Consider the following 19,088-nt stretch of genomic DNA (forward strand, 5'->3'; position numbering starts at 1 on the left):
CTGCTTCCATCACCACATGGCCTTCCCCTGCGCGTCTCTCTGTGGTTTCACACTTTCTTATAAGGACATCAGTCAGTGAATTTAAGGCCCACCCTCATCTAGTTTGGCCTCACCTGAAAAGTTCCTGTTTCTAAATAAGGTCGTATCCTGAGGTTCTAGGTAAACATGAATTTTGGAGGAACACTATTTGGCCCAGGACAAGGGAGAAACAACTCAGCTGTGGTCTTGATGATGATGAACCAGTTAGCGATTGGTGTCCAACAACCATTCAGAGATCTACTTAAGTATTTCTGATGACAAGACAATCTTCCTCAAGTTCTTCAATTATCTTGGGTTTTTTTATTTTAAAAATCCATTATGTAATAATGACTGTGCATTACTGAGGCATAACGGTGGCTAAGAATCTGTTTATGGTAATAGTTGATTTTTGGGATATGGTCTGGGAAGCTGATCCCCAAGGCAGAGAAACAAAGTGGGGTTCCCTGACCCTGCCACCCCAAACTTCTTCTGAGATAATGAACTGTACCTGGGAGTCCGCACAGTAAAAATCACGAGTGTTCGTCTCAGAAGGACTGCACGTCTAAGTGGGTGAGGGCACGACGAGAGAAGACGGAAGGTTGAAGAGCTGGGAGGGAGAGAAGATGGTTGGGCTGTGCAGCTCCAGCTCTGGAGGAGTGGGAAGCCTGTCCTGGGCCCACAAAGAGATGTGTGGCCAGTCCACCCTCACGGGCGCCCACAGTCTTCCTAGGAATGTGTGACGGTGAGCATTCTAAAATCCAGGTTTTTGCTGAAAAGTCACATTAAAAATTTACCCAAAGTTCTCATATATTTTGGTTCTAACCTTAGAATGCCAACAAGAATATGACCATATTCAGGAGAGAAATATTAGCAAAATTCTACCACTTCTTATAGCAAAAAGTCATGAGGAAGCTTGCTGTGAAGGTTCACCATTCCAAAGCTCTATTCCTGTGGAGGGGCTTGCCCTGGGACAGGCAGGTCTACAATCCAAGTTCTTGAAAACAGGGAACTGTAGGATGCTGAGCCAGGTGCCTCTGCTTGGGCGGGCTCCCTGGTGAGTCCAGTAGGCAAGGGGATTCTCACAGACTGGCTTTGAGGAGAGAGTGCTAGCATGGAGAGGGCCACTTGAGGATCTCGAACTTCAGTCTGGGAAAGCCCAGGATATAGCCCCTGGGCGCCAGGCCACATGGGAGATCAAAGTAGGGTGATGCAGTAACCAAGCAGAACCAGTAACGACAAACTCCACCCTAATGACCTGGGCTAATCCCCACTGCTCCGAGACTATATTCCATGCACTGTGCTAAGCCCTGTGCAATGCTGACCTCGTGCAATTCTCACAACAACCTCATGAGGAATATTCTCCTTTTTCATCTGTAACACAGGGAGAGTAATAAAACCTAAGTGACTATAGAGATTAAATTTACCTAGAGGACTTAGAGCACTGCCCAGTGTATTCAGTCTCATTTATTGCCTCCACCTACTTGTGATCGGGCTCTGAATTTTTCCATCAGGCTCATCCCTTTTGATCAAGCATCATTCATAGAAGGTGTTTGGCCCCTGAGCCCCTTCCATCAGCACACTTTAGCTCCTTAGGTTTTCTCCAGGGAGTAGATGTACCAGGGCAATGCAGCAGCCCTTGGGTCAGGAAGGAGAAATGAAATTTAGAAGGGGGACAAATAAGAGAGGGAGAAGACAATAAGGACAGGAAACTTTTCCCACTTTGCAGTTGAGCCTGGGGTGGGTCTTCCCCTGGGGCCCTAACCCTGAGACATCGGAGCAGCATCTGGACACAGAAACTAGACAAGCCACAGTCTGGAACTTTTGATCCCTCAGACTCCAAACATTCACTTCCCACCTGGAAAACTTCAGACCCTGAATTCTTGCTCTTAGCAACCTATGTAATGTTTCTGAGGGTTCTATTTGGGCCACATGTGATGTGAAAAATCTCTCCTCCCCAAGCATCTTGCACATCCCCGGCACCTCCCGGAAGGTCCAGCCATGGCAAACCCCTCATCTTCACACACCATATGTCCACACATCATACACTCACTGCCACACAACACAGATTCACAAGTTACACAATACACACTCACATGTCACTTAGTCACACATTACACACCACACACATCATACATTCACACACTAGCATGTCACACATAACACATTCCCACTCTACCCATCACACTGTCACACACAACACATATTTTGCACACTGACATATCGCAGTTGTGTACCACTCATCTCTCACACAGCACAGGCTACATTTCACACTCACACTCAGGCCCACAGTCACACTCACAACACATTCATTTGTTCTCTGTCTCCAAAGCAAGCCCAAGCCTGGAACCCGGCAAATGCCAGAGCCTAGCTGTGTGACAGCCGTAGGGCATTAAGCAGAGCCCTCTAAGTCAGGAAGGGTGGAGGCTGAGGGGTCCCAAGACTTCCTGCAGTCACTCACTCTAGCCAGAGGCCTGAGGCTGCCCACCAACACCTCTGCCCAGGGAAGCTGGAGGGAGTCAAGAGTACAGCTGCTCTGGGGAGGCAGAGGCACAGATAGGAGTGGGCAGGGCAGACTGCCGCCCCCACACACGCTTCCTCTGCACCTGCACTGAGCCTCACACTTGAATTCCACTGAGGGTGTTGTCCTTCAGTGTTTTGGAGGGCATGTGACAAGTCCGGTGTGCAGGGGCCTGGGGGAGCAGTGTGCAGTGAAGGGCCTGGAGGTACTGTTAGCCACATCATCCCAGAAGGGTGTGGGGAGGAGCCTGAGTTCTCCATGGGCACGAGAGGCAGCAGGGACTGGAGGTGTGGCCCTGGGAACCCACCTAGGATGTAACCTCCAGAAATACGGCACTGGGAATTCTCCCATAAGTGATAACCCCACGCATATCCATAGTAAAGGGCTCTTAAAGAGCTTCCACTAGTGTGCTTTCTGCTGGGCCTCATGAAAGCCATGTGAGGAAGGCAGGGCAGGGACCATCCCTGTTTTATCAATGAGAATGCTGAGGCTCAAAGCCTAGAACCCAGGACTCCTGACTGGAGCTCAAAGATCTTTCCGTGATACCCCTTGGCTGATTCCCTCAGTGTCTCTTCTCCATCAGTTATTGGGTTGTGACCTTCGACCCTTGAGGTCCTGAAGGGATAGCTGCACCTGGCAGCTGCATCTTTAAGCAGAGTTCTGTGTGACCTGTCATGCCCTGCAGTCACTGGACAGGGGCCCCTGCCAAAAGGTAGCACCTTAAGAAGATAGTTAGGGGAGATGAAGGGTGGCTGATTTGAGGTTAAGCCCCAGGAATAATATTGTGTAGGAGGGAATGCTAGGGATCATCTACTCCCACCTTTATTTCCAGATAAAGAAACTGAGGTTCAAAATATAGCTAGTATTCCCACACAGTATGTGCTCAAACATTTGTCAGATGAGTACAAAGACTATAACCGGCACCTCCGACTCAGGTCAAAGCTTCTGTCCACACAGCCTTCCTCAGATGGAGAAAGCTGTGAAGAGGCCCTTTTATCCTGAGGACAAGAAAAAAAAGTCAAGGGACTCTGGGTAAGACATCAATGAATATACATAACACATGGGAGGCTCCTCCGAGAAAAAGTGCCCAAGACAAAGAAATATGATGCTTGGTAGTTTCTAAAATCTACCTAGAAACACTTTGAACCCTGGTAACCCATTCTTATTCAACACAACATGTTTTCTTAACTCCTGACTTCCTCTGTGGTTTGCTGGTATTTTCTTTTTTAGTCTTAAAGCTAGTACGCAAACAAGAGGGGCTGTTATTTCCTCATTTTCAAGGCTTGATTCTCTCACATGGGCCAGAAATATCTTTCAAGTTCCAGATTGTGACAGGTTCCTGGGTGAGCAGTAGGTCTCTGTCACTCTGTCCTGGGGCTTTTGGATGGGACCTTGCTCTGGAAGAAGCCATGGACCTCTGGCTTTGGTTACTTTACTTCCTACCAGGTAAGTGCCATGGGGGAAGAGCTTGCACATCTTTTTTTTTTTTTTAAGATTTTATTTATTTATCTTTAGAGGGGAAGGGAAGGAGAGAGGGAGAGAAACATCAATGTATGGTTGCCTCTCATGCATCCCCTGCTGGGAACCGGCCTGCAACCCAGGTATGTGCCCTGACTGGGAATCGAACCGCGATTGTCTGGTTCGCAGGCCCGTGCTCAATCCACTGAGCTACACCAGCCAGGGAGCTTGCACATCTTAAGAGGTTTAAATTGGCCACAGGCAGAGGAGTAACTCGTGTCTTCAGCTCTGATGTTCCTGGACAGATTTAATTACAAATGAGTACCTAGGTCAGGACAGAGATGGAGGCCGCAGGAGGCTTTGGAAATCCTCCACACTCCTGCTAGTGGCCCTTTCTCCACTCCAGACACATCTGTTTGGCTCACGTATTGACCCATAAGGGCTGAAGGTGCCATCTCTCCCAGACATATAGCCTAGTAATATGGAATTTTAAAGTAAGTGGCACCAAAGTTCTTTCTTCTTACCTCTACCTTCACTTTCTTTGAATCTCTTTCATTCTGGTTTTCAACTTTCAACTCTAAATGAAGACTCCCTAATGCATTCGGTAGTTCTAGTCCATTTCCAGAGCTCCCTATTTCAGTTCACAACCATCTCCCGGGCACCCCCACTTCAATATCCCACCCAGATCTGAATGGAATGCAACATGCCTAACAGCTTATTTCAAATTCCTCATTGGTCACCATCCAAACAAGCCAATCTATCTAAACTACCTCTGATATTAGCCATAAAATGTTACAATGGCTTTTTTTAATCACCTCTTCCCATTTGTTCCTACCTATATTTTGATCCAATCAATGGCCAACCCATTGTACTTTCTAGATTTTTATTTACCAGGATGAGAAGCAATGGCAGCCTCTACTAGAGAGGGAATGGATTAAAAAAAAAAAAGAACAAGTGGTCACCTCTTACCTAGATAGTGACAGGTGGTCACTTCCTCCAATTTGACCTGCCTATAGTTCCATCTGATTTCATCAAATGCTGCCAAGAAGGAGATTAAAGCAAAGACAAAGGAGTGGCCATTAAACATGGCAATAAGAAAAAATTGGGTGACCTTGATTAGAGCAGTTTCAGTGGAATGTTAGAGACAAAATTCTGACAGGTGTAGGTAGAAGAGGAATTGGTAGGTATGCAAGTGGATTCAGTGATTTTGCTGGCTCATTTGAGAAAGAGAACAGACAGAGGCAGCAGCCAAAGGGGAGGCAAAAGTCAGACAAGGCATTTTCAACATGGGCCCTGTGGAGCAAGTATGTAAGCCATGGTGATGCAGGAAGAGAAGAAAGCGATGAGGCAGGCAGAGAAAAGAATAATCATAGAAGAGAAGTTCTAAAGAAGGTGAGCAGGATGGACTCAGGATACAGGTGAAGGCACAGGCTTCCAAAAGGAGGAACAAAAGGAGTGAATTCCATTCACCGGAACAAAGGGCAGACTGCATGTCTGGACAGACATGGGTTCGTGCATGAGGAAGCAGAAAGTTAGGTTGGATAGTTCTCATCCTTTAAAAAAATCCATGCTCCAGCTGAAAAATATAAAAGTCTCAGGCCAGCTTCCTTCTTCCAGATATTCTGCCATGACTTGATTTATAAGCTCCTCATCACCACTCACCCCTTAGAGAAGCATGGCTACATAGAAACCAGAGTCTACCTCCAGAGCACTGTCACCAGCCAAGACCATGTGGTTCTTTACCTTATTGCATTATGAAAATTATATTTCCCATGTTCTGAATGTCTATTTATATCTAATTACATAATTAGTGACTTTTGGAATCACAAATATACCTTCCTCCCCTATAGCTAGCATCACTTTAAATCAAGTCACCCAATTATGGGTGATTAATGTCACTTAGTAACTTCTCTAAAATACCATTAAATATCTTGTTTCCTTTATATAGCTTCTTCCACCCCTCCCTTTCTTCCCAGAATCATTTGGAAATGTGCTGTAGTTATAGCCCAGAATTACAAAACTTTAAGGACACCTGGGATGTTTATTTACACTGCAAATGTCTAGGTCCCAGTGTGGACCAATGTAATCATCATGCTTAAGAGTATAACAAAGTATCTGAATCCCAGCAAGTTCCCCCCACATGAATCTTAGCACATTGTGTGTGAGTTCTAAACCAGGAAGGTATATCTCTTTCCTCTGTTAGGGAAATCTGCTTTCTGAGACTTGGACAAAAGCTACAAGCTACTGTGAACTCTAAGGAGAGCTGGAATCTGGTCATTTTCATCTTGTCACCTAGTTCTTCCTTGGGACCAGAGCTCAGTGTACCCAGCAGCTTTGCTTGGGCTTCATCTGTCTAGTGTTTGCACAGTAAGGACATCTTAGCTCAGGCTGCTGTAACAAAGTAACATAGAATGCGTAGTTTAAACAACAGGTGTTTATTTCTCACAGTTCAGGAAACAATGTTCAAGACCAAAGTGCCAACAGGTGTTCTATTCCTGACTTGCAGATGGCAACCACCTCCCTGTGCTTATCAGACCTTTTCTTGTATGCATGAAGAAAATATGGACACTGATCCCACTATGAGGGCTGCAGCCTCCTGACCTCACCTAATCCTAATCACCTCTCAGAGGCCCCACCTTCTGACACCATCACATTGGGGTGAGGGTTTCAACACCTGGATTTTGGAGGGTTACAAACGTGCAGGCCACAACAGCGGATGGTGCGAGGCCACTGGAAGTGTCTGCCTAGGTGATAACTCCTCCTTGCTCTGTCACACACCTGACCATTTTATAGCATCTTGTGAAGCATGCACTGGTCTGCAATGCCCACAGTGTTATGGTTGGAGAATCAAGACAAATTCACATGGACTACTGAGTCCTGTGGAGGAAAAGGGACAGCACAGCTACTCCCTCAAGGGGGGAGTGCCTCAGAACAGCCTGGCCACCCTCTCAAGGGGAGAGTGTGCTGACCATTGCCTAGACAGGCTTTTATTGTTTTTTGTTTTTTGCATGGGAGTTCAGGTACAACTTATTAATCATTGTCAGGCAATAAACAGTAGATAGCATACAAAGAACTATTAGGGCTTCTTCTAAGTCAGGGTCTATCAGCTAAAAGGCTACAGAACTTTGGGAAAATAAACTCATTTTCTGCTTGGGCCTTTATCATTTAACTAAGAGCATTCTTAGCAAAGCAGGTTGCACAGGATTTCACATATCCTTTCTCAGGCCTGATCACCTGGGGAGCCCGCCATTCCCAGCACAGGGCTGCACCACTCTCAGTCATTGTTTTCAGGCATTAAGTCAGGCAGAGGAGGAAGATAGCCAGGGAATTCTTGGAGACTTCTCACAGACAGACTGAGGACTCAGGCTTCATCAAAGCCAGGGGCGAGGGTCCATCACCCCCTCTTTGCTGCAGCCCCCCAAGTCCTTCCTTGAGGGCATCCCAAGTGATCATGTCTGGCTTAGTTTGCCCCCCCCCGAGGGGTAGTACCCGTCATTGACTAACCAACCAAGCGTTGGGGGCCAGAAATGGATGAAGCAGAAGCAGCACTCCTGCCAAGGAAATAAGCTTTGTCTCCTTAGTGGTTTAAGGTCCGAAGGTCCCTCACTAAGCCTTATCCATGGGGGGCAGATACAACTCCTGAAACCAGGCAGGGTGGTTCCCAACAATCTTGCTCTTGGGGAAGTAGCATTCACTCCCACTTTTGGCTGAGCTGGTCCAGACTCATTCATGTGTTCACTGTCAGGTGTTGGGATTGACAATAACTGCAGGTGGGCATCATCTGGACACACAGGGGAATTTCCCCACCCCCTTGACTGGGCCTGTGCCATTTGCACAGGTTCTCTTCCATTGCCATATTCCAGTCATGAGACTACCAGGGGATTTAAAGCAGTGTTGGGTTGTTTGTGTAAGGGTTTCCATGTCAGATCTTATGTATCTGTCTGGCCCCTCTGCTTCCCCTACTACGTTACAACAGCTGCACTGCCAGATAGCAACACACTCCTGAAAATGTTCCCTTCCAGCCCCTCTCCAGCCTCTTTGCCCACACTTCACATTCCCAAGACTTTTTCTACCACTTTACATGTCTCCATGTTCTTCCCTCTTCTTAAACATCCTCCTCAGGTCTCTGTTCACCCAGAAGCTCCAAGCTCCACTTCTTTCCTTGACTCTCCTCATTTTGCCAAACTCCCAGGAGTTTTTCTTAATGTGTGGTCTCTGGATGAATTTCAGAAAGTTTCTGAACTTCTTTCCAGCCCATGAACAGACCAGGCTCTCTCTCATATCCCGGCCTTGACGGCAGCTGTTTACATTGCTGGAAAGCATCTCTTCTCCACCATCTAAGTCCCCCAGTACCACCCCAACACACACATGTCACCCCAGGAACCCGCTTCCCTGAAATATTCACACGCTTATTGGACCCTCTTAGTTGACAAGCATACCCAGTCATACCTCTCCAGCTGGTTCAGCTGCATTAGACCTGCCTTCTTTAGCCACAGCGCAGCTTTTGATGTCAGAGACTCATGAACCACATCTTTTGTCCCTCCATGCTCCACACCCTCCCTGGAGCACACACAACATACACACCTGTCCACACATGCACAAGCACTCATGCACACCTTTGCTTTCCCTGTATATTCCCTTCTGCAGTGAAGACAATCATTATCACTCAGTCTCCCTCTACACCCAGTCCTTCAGGTCCCAACTAAGGTATCACTCCCTCCAGATAGCCTTCCTTGAACTACACCATCTCTCTGCAACAGCCTGGATGAGGTGCTCTGCCGGGGTCCAGCCTCGGCAGGTCTCAGGGTCCCCAAAGGATGGATGGCACATGCAATGAATGAAGAGTCAGTCAGACACCCAATTGGATGCTGGAGAACAGCCAGCCTCTGTGGGTCTGACCAAACTCTTGGAGTTTGATTTAAGCTTTATTTTTATAGAGATTGTTATATAACATTAAAGGAACAAGCGTATGGTATGATCCGTTAAGCAGAAAGAATCAATACAGAGGTAACTAGGAAAAGTACAGGAAATTCCATCGATTCAGTTATGCTAAACAAAGGTTATTTTGACCAGGAGAGCCATCAATCAGAAAATTAGAAATAGCTGCATGTACAGAGTTTTAAATGTCTTATTGATGAATAGATGTTTATTAAAGTTCTTAGAATTTGGCAGGGGTCAAGAGGATATGCCAGACCCAACAGTGGTTACAGGAAATTTATTACAAGGCCTTTGTGGTGTCTAACTTAGCTATCTATCTTCTTGTCTAGAATCTTACTTTATGTACTTTGGATTCTAACTCCTCAGCAATTGCTTCTAAGTGCTTGGTGTGTAATAGTTAACCAGCTTCTCCTGCTTCTTTACATGTCTAATTCCATTAATATATATTACTGTCCAAGGTAGAGGAGGGGCTGTTACTCTATCAACATTTAGATGTTCAGGGGCTACCCCATTAGGGGGGACTTTTGTTCTTTGGCCAAGAAATCATTTTGTACAACCTCACTGGAATTCTGTGGATCATTGGGCCTGAAATACAGGTGTCTAAAAATCCCATCACCTATTAATCACAAAGACAGACATGCAAGGAAAGATAGATAGGGAATCCAGCCACAGTTGCCTCTGCTGTGCAGATGCATCTAATCCATCTTGACTGTGTCAAGGGACGGGTGTCGGTCGGCTCCTGACAGTGCTCCCACTTGATGCTTCCAAGAAACCCTGCACGTCTCGGTGTCTTTTCACAGGATCCGTGACACTGTGCTGTAGTGGCTGTCCATTTGTATCACCCACTAAATGATTCCTTCTGTGAGGGGAGGAATGCCAACTATCTTACCGTTCCACGAAAGGCATTTAATACACGCTTACTAGATGACTTAATAAACAGAACTGGGTGTGAATGGCTGTTTTGGCTGAATGGATCTGAACAAAACAAAACTGGACAGAGAGACCCATTGCAGAAAAACTGTACCAAGCATTGTAACACCACACTTAAGCTGAGGGTTGTGTGCTCTTTGGGGTTATCATGGAATATCCTCTCTCCTTGAAGCAGTTTTGACTATATTCTTGAGGGGTTGGTGTCTGGGTCTTTATGAGTATGGGTTTGGTGATGAAGCTGAGGGTTATGTTCAGGCTCGGGCTAGGGAGAAGCGTGGCTGAGACACAAGTTTGGGCACAGAGATGAACATAGAGATGGGCCGAGGATGTAAACAGGAGGGGGCATGGGAGGAAGCTGGGGATGAGGCTAGGGCTAGAGATCAGGGTAGGACTGAGGTTGAGAGCTGGCTGAGGCTGCAGCTGATAATGAGAATGGGGCTGTTCTAGAGATGAGCATGAGGCTGGACTGGGGCCCGGGCTGGAAACCGGGCTGGAGTTGGGGGTGTGGCTGAGGATGAGGCTTCCTACACATTACCTCCTTCTCCCTGCAGTATCTGGAGCTCTGAGGAAGCTCCCAGAAGTCAAGCTGGAGGGGATGCTGGGGAGATCTATTACCATTGACTGTCCACTTCCTAAAGTGTCTGTGAGGGTATATCTGTGCCGGGAGGTGGCCAAGTCTGAAGCATGTATCACCGTGGTGTCCAGAACATTTGTCAAGGAGGAGTACAAACACCGAACCACCATGAATCTGTTTCAAGACCAGAAGCTGTTCAGAGTGGAGATTTCAGAGCTGACCAAGAATGACAGCGGAGTCTATGCCTGTGGGGCAGGCGTGCACACAGACCGAGGCAAGACCAAGAAAGTAATCCTGGATGTCCACAATGGTAGGTGCCTGACCTGACTGAGACCCAGCCCACCCTGAAAACATTTCCACTTGGGAAGGCTGGGACAGCCATCGAACTCTAGGGTCCTCCAGACTCATGTTCTTGCCATATTAGTCAATCAGACGATAAGTGGTACTTACGTAGTTGAAATCTCAGAGAGTCAATTAAATTCATGGTCCACAGAATTTCCTATCAAACCAGACTGATGCTCCTCTTATATTGTATTTTATCATCCTACCCAGAACATAAGGGAGGTGGGGCTTGAGACTGAGAAGGTTATTGGAAGCAAAAGGACATAATTGTCCCATTGGAAATATCAGGGATTAATATAAAGAAAAGACAGTCGTTTCTCGGGCCTCATTTGTAGGTCAAACTTGCTGCTTTATGATCTGATCCTTTCCATATTTCTGCTGAGTCCTGCCTTTCTCCTTGTTTCCATCAACTCTGTCACACATGTGCAGCACTAATTCAACAGTCTAAAACCCAGGGGCCTCTGACAGCTTTACAGGGACTGTTGGCTGGGTAAGGCTGAAACTTTTCTCTTTCAGGGAAGCCCCTAGCCCCCTTATTTTCCTGCTCCTCTTGTTGGACCCTGCCCTCATCCCCTCACCACCATCCATCCTGGATGAGTCTGCTTCAGCTCCTACCATGTCCCTTCCCCAGGCCCCCTCTCCTCCCAGAGGCCACCAGTGTATTCTTCTTGCCTCCACTAGACTATGAGCCATTCTGGGAAGAGGAGCTGATGCCTGAGATTCCACCATGGTTTCAGGAACTTCAACAGGTGTCGGTGCCCCCTTGGCTCCGGAATCCTGCCCATGCCAGTCTTTTCGAATTCATCACACCCAAAGGTCAGTTTCCCAAAGCTAGGGTAGGAGATGTAGGGAAGGTGCTATGGCATTGTGAAAATGGAAGGGGGTTGTGTTCAGTTCATAGAGTGATTAGCAGAGCAGAGCTGAGTCTCAGATGAATATTTTCCTGCCCCAGGAGAGGGTTCCTAACTGAAATCAGCTTCTAAATCCTTCCGGCCCAGCCTACAGCTTGAGTTCTGGAATTTACATCACCACTAGGTGGCACCACAAGTAACTAAGTTTGTGCTCCATTCACAAAATCTAGCTCTTTCACAATGATCAGGAAACCAAAATGAGGCAGACGTTTCCCAGCTGGAGTTCATTATGATTCCTGATGCCCTCAGGGCAGTTGTCCAGTTGCTGGCATACAGTGATTTTTTTAACAACTCTATTTTACAGTGAAAAAAAATAATGATTAAAGTAATGATACTGTTACATTTCCATATCCTTTTCTTGTTTTAAATGCAATTTGACATGCAATATTTTCCTCATATCCACACATCTACCCTGTAAGGTAGATACACTAATTGAACATTGTGTCACTAAAGGGATAGTGTAACTGTACCCCAGCTTGTGACTGACGGGTGTAGGACAGTGGAGAAGAGACAAGCACATGGCAGAGAGGAACTGAACTACAAACAAGGTTTTCCATTATCTGAGGAAGGCAACTGTTCTGCCTGGGAAGTCAGGGAAGGCTTCCTGGAGAAAATGGTTTTTGGAGTAAATATGGATAAAAGTTATCATGTGTAGGTGGCATGTTAAGAAGGCATTTCGGGCCATGAGGAATGCCAGAACAAAGGTAGTCTAGGTGAAAGTGAAGGGCATATTCGGGAAAGAGATGGTGACCCCACCCTGCTGGAGACCAGAATGCATGTATAGATGGTCACTCTTTCCTGCTATCTCCTGCAGCAAGCATATCAGCTCCACGGACAGAGGCCCCTCCAGCAAGCCACTCCTCCCCCACCACCCCAGTCATTCACCACCCTCGAGTTTCCAGATCATCTTCAGTGGCTGCTGCCCAGACCACAACCCTCCTGCCATCCACCACGGACTCAAAGACCTCAGCACTGGAAGGGCTGCTCAGGCACCAGACAGCCAGCTACGATCATCACACCAGGCTTTACAGGCAGAGGTAAGAGGCCTCCGGCCTCCAGGATGGGCTAGAAATCAGGCAAAATAATCTAGAGTTAGGAGATCCACTGAAATCTTCCTGAAATATCTACCAACCCAGACCCTTCTTGTCTTTGTCTCTAGAAGGCCCCTGTGAAATAGACTACTTATGGATATTGCACATCAACTCACCAGTGCTCTTAACGTGAGTGGGCCAGTAGTCAATGGCCCACAGGTGATCCTGCGGGAGCCAGACCCAAAGTTTTCAGTCACTCAGCATTCATTCCGATCTGTTTTGATAGAGAAAAGCTAAATGAGAATAAAATGTGTTACTACTAAAATTAAGTATTATAATTTCTTTCACGTGTTTCCTTTTACTTTTGCAATGTGGCAATTGGGAAATTTAAAATTACTGACTCACTTTATACTTCTATTGGATAGCACTAGTTGAAAGGCAAGATGCACTCCGGAAAAGTGCTGCAATTGGACCACAAGGTGGCAGCATTAGAGCAGCCGCCACAGAAAAGCTACAATAATTGGGATTCTTTTCGCCTAGGCAAAGATAAGCATGTTAGTGAGAAAAGGGACCTTCAGCATCATTTGAAGAAACTGAGACCATGAGATCTAAGTGGTTTCAAACGGAACCAGGATTCCTGATTATTAGTTCAAAAAATTACAACAGCCTACTAATAGAGAATTCAAGTCAGTTCAATCAACATTTTCTTACTGAGTGCTAGGCATGGTGCTATGTCAAGATGTAGAACAGTGAAGACATGAAATATGTAGGTCTTGCCTTACTAATGAAAGTCTGACTCTGACAAGCATGACTGCTATGAACACAAGAACTGGGACCGAAAGAAAAGAACTGATCCTGATTTACCACGATCAGGGAAGAAAAGATGACCTATGTGTTGGTCCTTTGTGGAGAAAATGGAGGGAAGGCCTTCTAGGCAGAGGGTGCGCCATGAGAAAAACATCCTCTCTTCCACAGTTAAAAGAAACTAAGTCATTTGATATTTGCAATAATCTTGTGAGGAAACTGAGGTGCAGGAAGCTAGAGGGCGATCTGACATTTGATGACTGCTGCTTAGACCAGGTGCGTGAAGTTCTTTTTATCCACTATTCTGTGCATCCTTAAATGGTTCTCTGAAGGAGGTTTTACTAGACTCATTTATAGGTAAATGAGGCTCAGAGAAGTTAGGAGACTGGTTCGAGATCACAGAGCCAAGAAAAAGCTGAATCGAAGTTTGAACCCAGGTTTCCTGACTCCAGAAACAAGGCTCTTTGTTGTGAGGGGCAAAACTTCGATGTTAACAAAGGACAAACTAAGCCATCTCCAAAAAGTCACCGCTGGAGAGGCTTCCTGGAACCTCCCCCCCCTTACTCGACTCTTCCTCCTCTCTCCCTCTCCTTCCCTCCCCAGAGCCTTCAACCGTGGCCCAGGGTCTCGACTGGAAGGCCAAGGATTTCACATTCTGATCCCCACCGCCCTGGGCCTCATCCTGCTGACACTTCTGGGGCTGGTGGTGAAAAAGGTCATCCAAAGGAAGAAAGGTGAGAGGTTGGGGGCTCGGCTAGGGAGAGCTAAGCGGCCCAAAAAGCCCGGAGCATTCAGACCCCCGCGGATCCCCAGGAAAACTCCCGAGCTTTGGATCAACGGCCTGGAGTCTGGGGAGCGAGGGATGGGGGAGAATGGTCCGGAAATGGGGACGACGAGGAGCACCGACGGGGCCCTCCAGTCTTCGGTGGAGGAGTGGAGGCCAAGACTGCCGGGCACTTTCTGAGCCGTTCTCCTGTTCTCCTGGGGCTTTTGGCCGAAAAGCTCTCTCCAGGCGGGTCCGCCGACTGGCCGTGAGGATGAGAGCCCTGGAGGCCCCTCGGCGGCCCCTGTCGCAGCGGCCCCCGGTGTCACAGTGGCCACGCTCCCAAAACAACGTCTACAGCGCCTGTCCTCGGCGCGATCCCGGGGCCCACGGGGCGGGTAAGCAGGGGTGGCGAGTGAGCCGGCTGGCGAGCAGGGGGAGGTACGGGCGAAGGGGGTGGGGATGACGGGGAAGTTAGTTGGGTAGCAGAAGGTGGGTTCGGAGGAGCGGGGAGTGGGGGCGGGACCAGTCCGGCAGCCCCGCGAGCTGGAGCGGCGGACGCAGCGCTCCGCGCCGGGAGGAAAGCCCGGAGCCGCCGGGGGGACCCCTCCTACGCCGATGCCGGACGCTCGGCCACGCCCTCATCCCGGCCTCCTCGGTTCCTCTAGGTGAGCGGGTTGCACCGGTCCCCGAACCCGGAGGGTCTGCGCTTCCCGCCCCGCAGCAGGTAAGCTCCGCCCCTACCTAGACCAGCGGCAGAGGCGGGACCCCGGGGCCCTAGAGCTGGGCTAGGACCCAGAGCAGTTACTGCAGCCGCGCGTCGCTCCTGGGCGCCGGCTTTCCGCGCAGTTCCTAGGCTGAGTCCGGGGACCAGTCGTTACTGTTTCCTCCTTCGAGGGCGTCAGTAGACTGGACCACCTAACGATGTGGTAGACTTAGTTACCTGGCTTTTAGCCAAGCATTTTATCTGAGTGCTTAGTAGAGGCTGATAGATGGTAGTCGTACAGTGCATGACGGACTTTCCATGTGGAAGAGATTCAATTTCTAGCTCTTAAGGAGGTAGAAGCTACGCACTTTCACGCTAAGATGAGGAAGAACTTTCTGTTACTCCCGAAGATGAGAGGAGGTGGTTTACCCATTTCTGGAGGCGCTTAAGCCAGGCCCAGAGGATGACCTGCCCAATGCCAAGATACAGAGGATTCAACACCTCGGGTGAGGAGGTTCCTCTTGAAATCGAGGAATGGGCATAGGGAACTCAGGTTTCTATCAGTGGCCATGGGCCGGTGGGTAAAAAGCCTTTAGACTGTCCACTCATCTTTGTTTTCCTAAATTAAAACAGAAAAAACAAGATTTTATTTCCTAAAGTAGCCCACGGCAGCTAAAACACTATTTCCTTAGGAACCAAAAAAACTAAGTGTGGCCAATGTCCCTTTCAAAATTACGGTGTTGACTAAACTAAGCAACAGACCCTAAACCAGAGGGCTCACAAGATGGAAGCTTTTTGCTCCCAAGTAAAGGAGAGGGGACAGAAGGAAGTGGCCTGAGCCAGGAGGTCATCCAGGGACTAAAATACCTTCTGTCTTATTATTGCTCCACCATCCTCTGGAGTCTTGTCTGGTCCATGGTCAATGCTCAGTAGTCACATCCAGCCCGCAGAGGGAGAAAAAGAAAGCAGGTTCTTTAAGACTGGATCCTGAAGCCTTAGGAATGGCTTCTTCTCGCATCCCATTGGCAGAGAATTGTAGACCCTGGCTGGGCAATCGTGTGCCGCGCTAAAATGGGGAGCCCAGCAACAAGTGACTGCTCTTGCCACAGTCCTCTCCAGTTTCTTGAGTTCACTGTCCCTCACCTCTGCTAAAGAGGGTTCACAGTAGCACAGGTAGGTCCAGCAGTGCCCATCCACTCTACCCACGCTACCCTCACACATGCCCTTTGCCCTGGACTGCCCTGTGGCCACACGTGCCCTCACCTGGGACTATAGCGTGCTCAAGTTTTACCCTTCCTCTTTACTTGCAATTCTTATTCCCACTACTGGGGACAAAAATCTCAATGGAACAAGTTCACAACAAAGTGCATATGATTAATGACTGAATATTTTAACCTTCACAAGGAATATTTTAATTTTTTAAGTCAAATAAATTAATCTCAACTGGCAAAGTGTAACAGGTAATGGGAGATAAGTACAAAAACTAACAGGTCTTTTCAATGAGCACTTACTGAATACCTACTGTGTTCGGGGGCTGAGCTTCCGGTTCTCAGCCCCTGTGTTTAAACATGTGAGCCATCACCACCGCAGCCTTCTTGGGTGGATGTTACCATAACTGCACCATGTTGGGATCACAGCTCAGCCCTGTACCGAGAACTGACCCATTCTGAAGGCAAACGATGCTGAAGTTTCTGCCTGGGGAAAAAGAGCACCACTGTGCCCACATGTCCTGCTGCCTGACTTCCCTTCACCACCCAGCCCCTTTCTGGAATACACTGTCACACGCAAGTCACTGCCTCTCCGAGCCCTTGCAGAGGTGCTGAGGTGACTCACCCCACTTCCAAGTAACTCCCTAAGAAGATGTGTATTTATTCCACAAATCACGTCATCCAATCCCAGAGAGGAAACTCCTCTGGCAGCTGGGTTTCCTTCAGACTGGTGCTTAGCCATGTGACTTTAGTCTGAACCCCATTTAAGGCATTTCCTGCCCACACTTGAAGTGAGTGTTTTCCAGTTATCTCGGGTGAGATGCCATCCTGAAAATCCCCAGGGCAGAGACACCTGATGGAGCTCAGCCACCTCTGTCTTTGCCCTCTGGAAGTCAGCAGCCATAAACATGCCTGCCATTGCCTGCTGTGGGAACCCGCCTGGAGAAATACTAAAATCTCCCTACTCAGATCCAGTGATGCCTCTTTGGTTGTTCCCAGGTGTCCGAAGCCCCCTGGCCCCATGTGCTATCTCTGAAGACTAGCTGTGAATATATGAGCATCTGCTACCAACCTGCTGCCAAGGTGGAGGACACTGATTCAGATGACTACATCAATATCTCCTGCCTGACTCACCCCTCCAGCTGTCCTCCCGAGCCCAAACCTTGATGCCAATGAGTCTTGTCTGTCTGCTGGTTTCCAACACCAGCTCCATCTGTTTTCGGAGTCCTCATTACCTCCCACATCCCACCTTGAGTCTCTCCCTGTCTGATCGCCCTAAGCAAAGCTTAGTCCCCACAGCTATTCTTGCACATTTTTGCAAAACCCTCATAGCTTTCAGGTGGGCTCTGGCCAGTCAGAGCATTTGTTCTGATGTCACCTTATTCCCCTTCAAGTAATGTAACAGGCTATGGGATTTGCAGACTATCTTTGATCACAAGGTTTTTGCTGCCTTGGTTCTAGGGCATGTGGCATTAGGCTGAAGCATAGGCACAGTCGTTGCTTCTGGAACCTTTCCCAGGCCTGGGCCTCATACCAACAGAAGGCCCCTAGACTGCACCGTGAGCGTATGCCTCAGCCCTTGAGCTAGGAAGGGACCTGGTGTGAAAGAAACGCCCCTGGCAACATCTTTGCCCTGATCTCAAGGATGGCACTTACTAGCGAGCTTTACTCATCTTGTGTCCTATGGTAAGGGCAATTTACTTTGATGTGATGTGATATATATGATTCTAAATTTTCAGAACCATATATATCTTTCTATATCTATAAATCCTCTTTAAGCCCCCCCTTCCTTGATACTCATAAGGAGACTGATTCTGGCATTGCCCCTCTTTTAGAAATAGTTGTTGTCTCCTCTTTATCCTTCCATTCCCCAGCACTGCTATTTGTGCTCATACCTTAACCATCTTAGCAATGACCATTACATCTCTCTGCTTTCAGAAATGCACCTTATCCCTTTGGGGAAGGAAAGTGGCCTGGGATCCCTGGAGGTCCAGGTGCTCTGAAATAGCACTGTATTGCGGAGAAAGAGGCATCCTATCTCATCCATATGCTCTTGCACTTAAATTCTCTAAGCAAGGGCATAGGCAGACATTGTATCTTTAGACTGAAGTCAACTACAAAACTCAGCCAGAGCCCGAGACTAGAGAATGCCCAGTCTTGTGGTTAGGAAGAAGGTCTCTCCCAGACACAACACTTACCCTCACTAGCCAGAAATAGAAAGGAAAGACTGCCAGACTTGAGATTCCTGCCTTTTATTAGCAGGGCGTGCCATCACAGATTAGAGAGTCCGTCCACGTGCAATGACACCATCAGCAATGTCAGCTTGACCCTGGCACCCCCTTGAGTGGCAGATAAGGGAAGAATAAGTAAGATTAGAGGGGAGGCACCCAAGGGGAAGGGATGGTGGAGAGGGTGGACAAGAACTGTTAAGGTTTAGTGAGCTGCTTTGTGTTGGGCACTTAACACATATCTTTTATCCTTTACATTTCAAACTGGTGCCCTCACCCCCACCCCACTGCTCTGTTCTTGGAGATGTCATGACAATGTGATGTCCATGCCCGAACATTCAACTTTGTATTCCAGCATCCCTCATTGTTCCTCAACAATTCAAAGATGGCAAAAAAATCCAGTTTATTAAGCATTTACTGAGCTCCACATGGGTCCAGGGATCATGGAGGATAAAATAGAAGCATGGGGCATTGTCTCTGGTCTCTTCACAATACTTAGTCTCACAAATAAATGTAACATCAGTTAAAACACTCACAGGAATTAAATAGACTTGTAATAAATACAGAAATCTTCATAGATTATTTGCAGCATCCAAGGAAACCTTCCATGACTGTTGTTGGGGCCACTTAAAGAATGAAATCTCTGAGGATAAGCCTGG

The 19,088-nt window shown here is 47.8% G+C and overlaps 1 protein-coding gene across 3 annotated transcripts; it reads left to right on the forward strand.

The window, feature by feature from the left end:
* The first annotated feature begins 3,801 nt into the window (after window positions 1–3,801).
* FCMR (Fc mu receptor) lies at window positions 3,802–19,008 on the forward strand. 3 transcript variants are annotated; one of them, XM_037155373.2, is made up of 8 exons: window positions 3,802–3,982; window positions 10,568–10,746; window positions 11,460–11,594; window positions 12,504–12,726; window positions 14,128–14,258; window positions 14,527–14,685; window positions 14,956–15,014; window positions 17,201–19,008. In XM_037155373.2, exons 1-8 carry the CDS (start codon window positions 3,921–3,923, stop codon window positions 17,366–17,368), a joined length of 1,116 nt encoding a protein of 371 aa, XP_037011268.2. In that variant the 5' UTR covers window positions 3,802–3,920; the 3' UTR covers window positions 17,369–19,008. The 3 variants fall into 3 exon arrangements, with proteins under 3 accessions (XP_037011268.2, XP_037011265.2, XP_037011264.2); XM_037155370.2 differs by lacking the exon at window positions 17,201–19,008 and adding an exon at window positions 16,023–17,177 and having other exon boundaries at window positions 3,803–3,982; window positions 10,414–10,746; XM_037155369.2 differs by having other exon boundaries at window positions 3,805–3,982; window positions 10,414–10,746.
* The last annotated feature ends 80 nt before the right edge of the window (window positions 19,009–19,088 follow it).

This window comes from Artibeus jamaicensis, unplaced genomic scaffold, assembly GCF_021234435.1.
Source record: "Artibeus jamaicensis isolate MK-2021 breed Jamaican fruit bat unplaced genomic scaffold, CSHL_Jam_final contig_475, whole genome shotgun sequence".
NCBI lineage: Eukaryota > Metazoa > Chordata > Mammalia > Chiroptera > Phyllostomidae > Artibeus > Artibeus jamaicensis.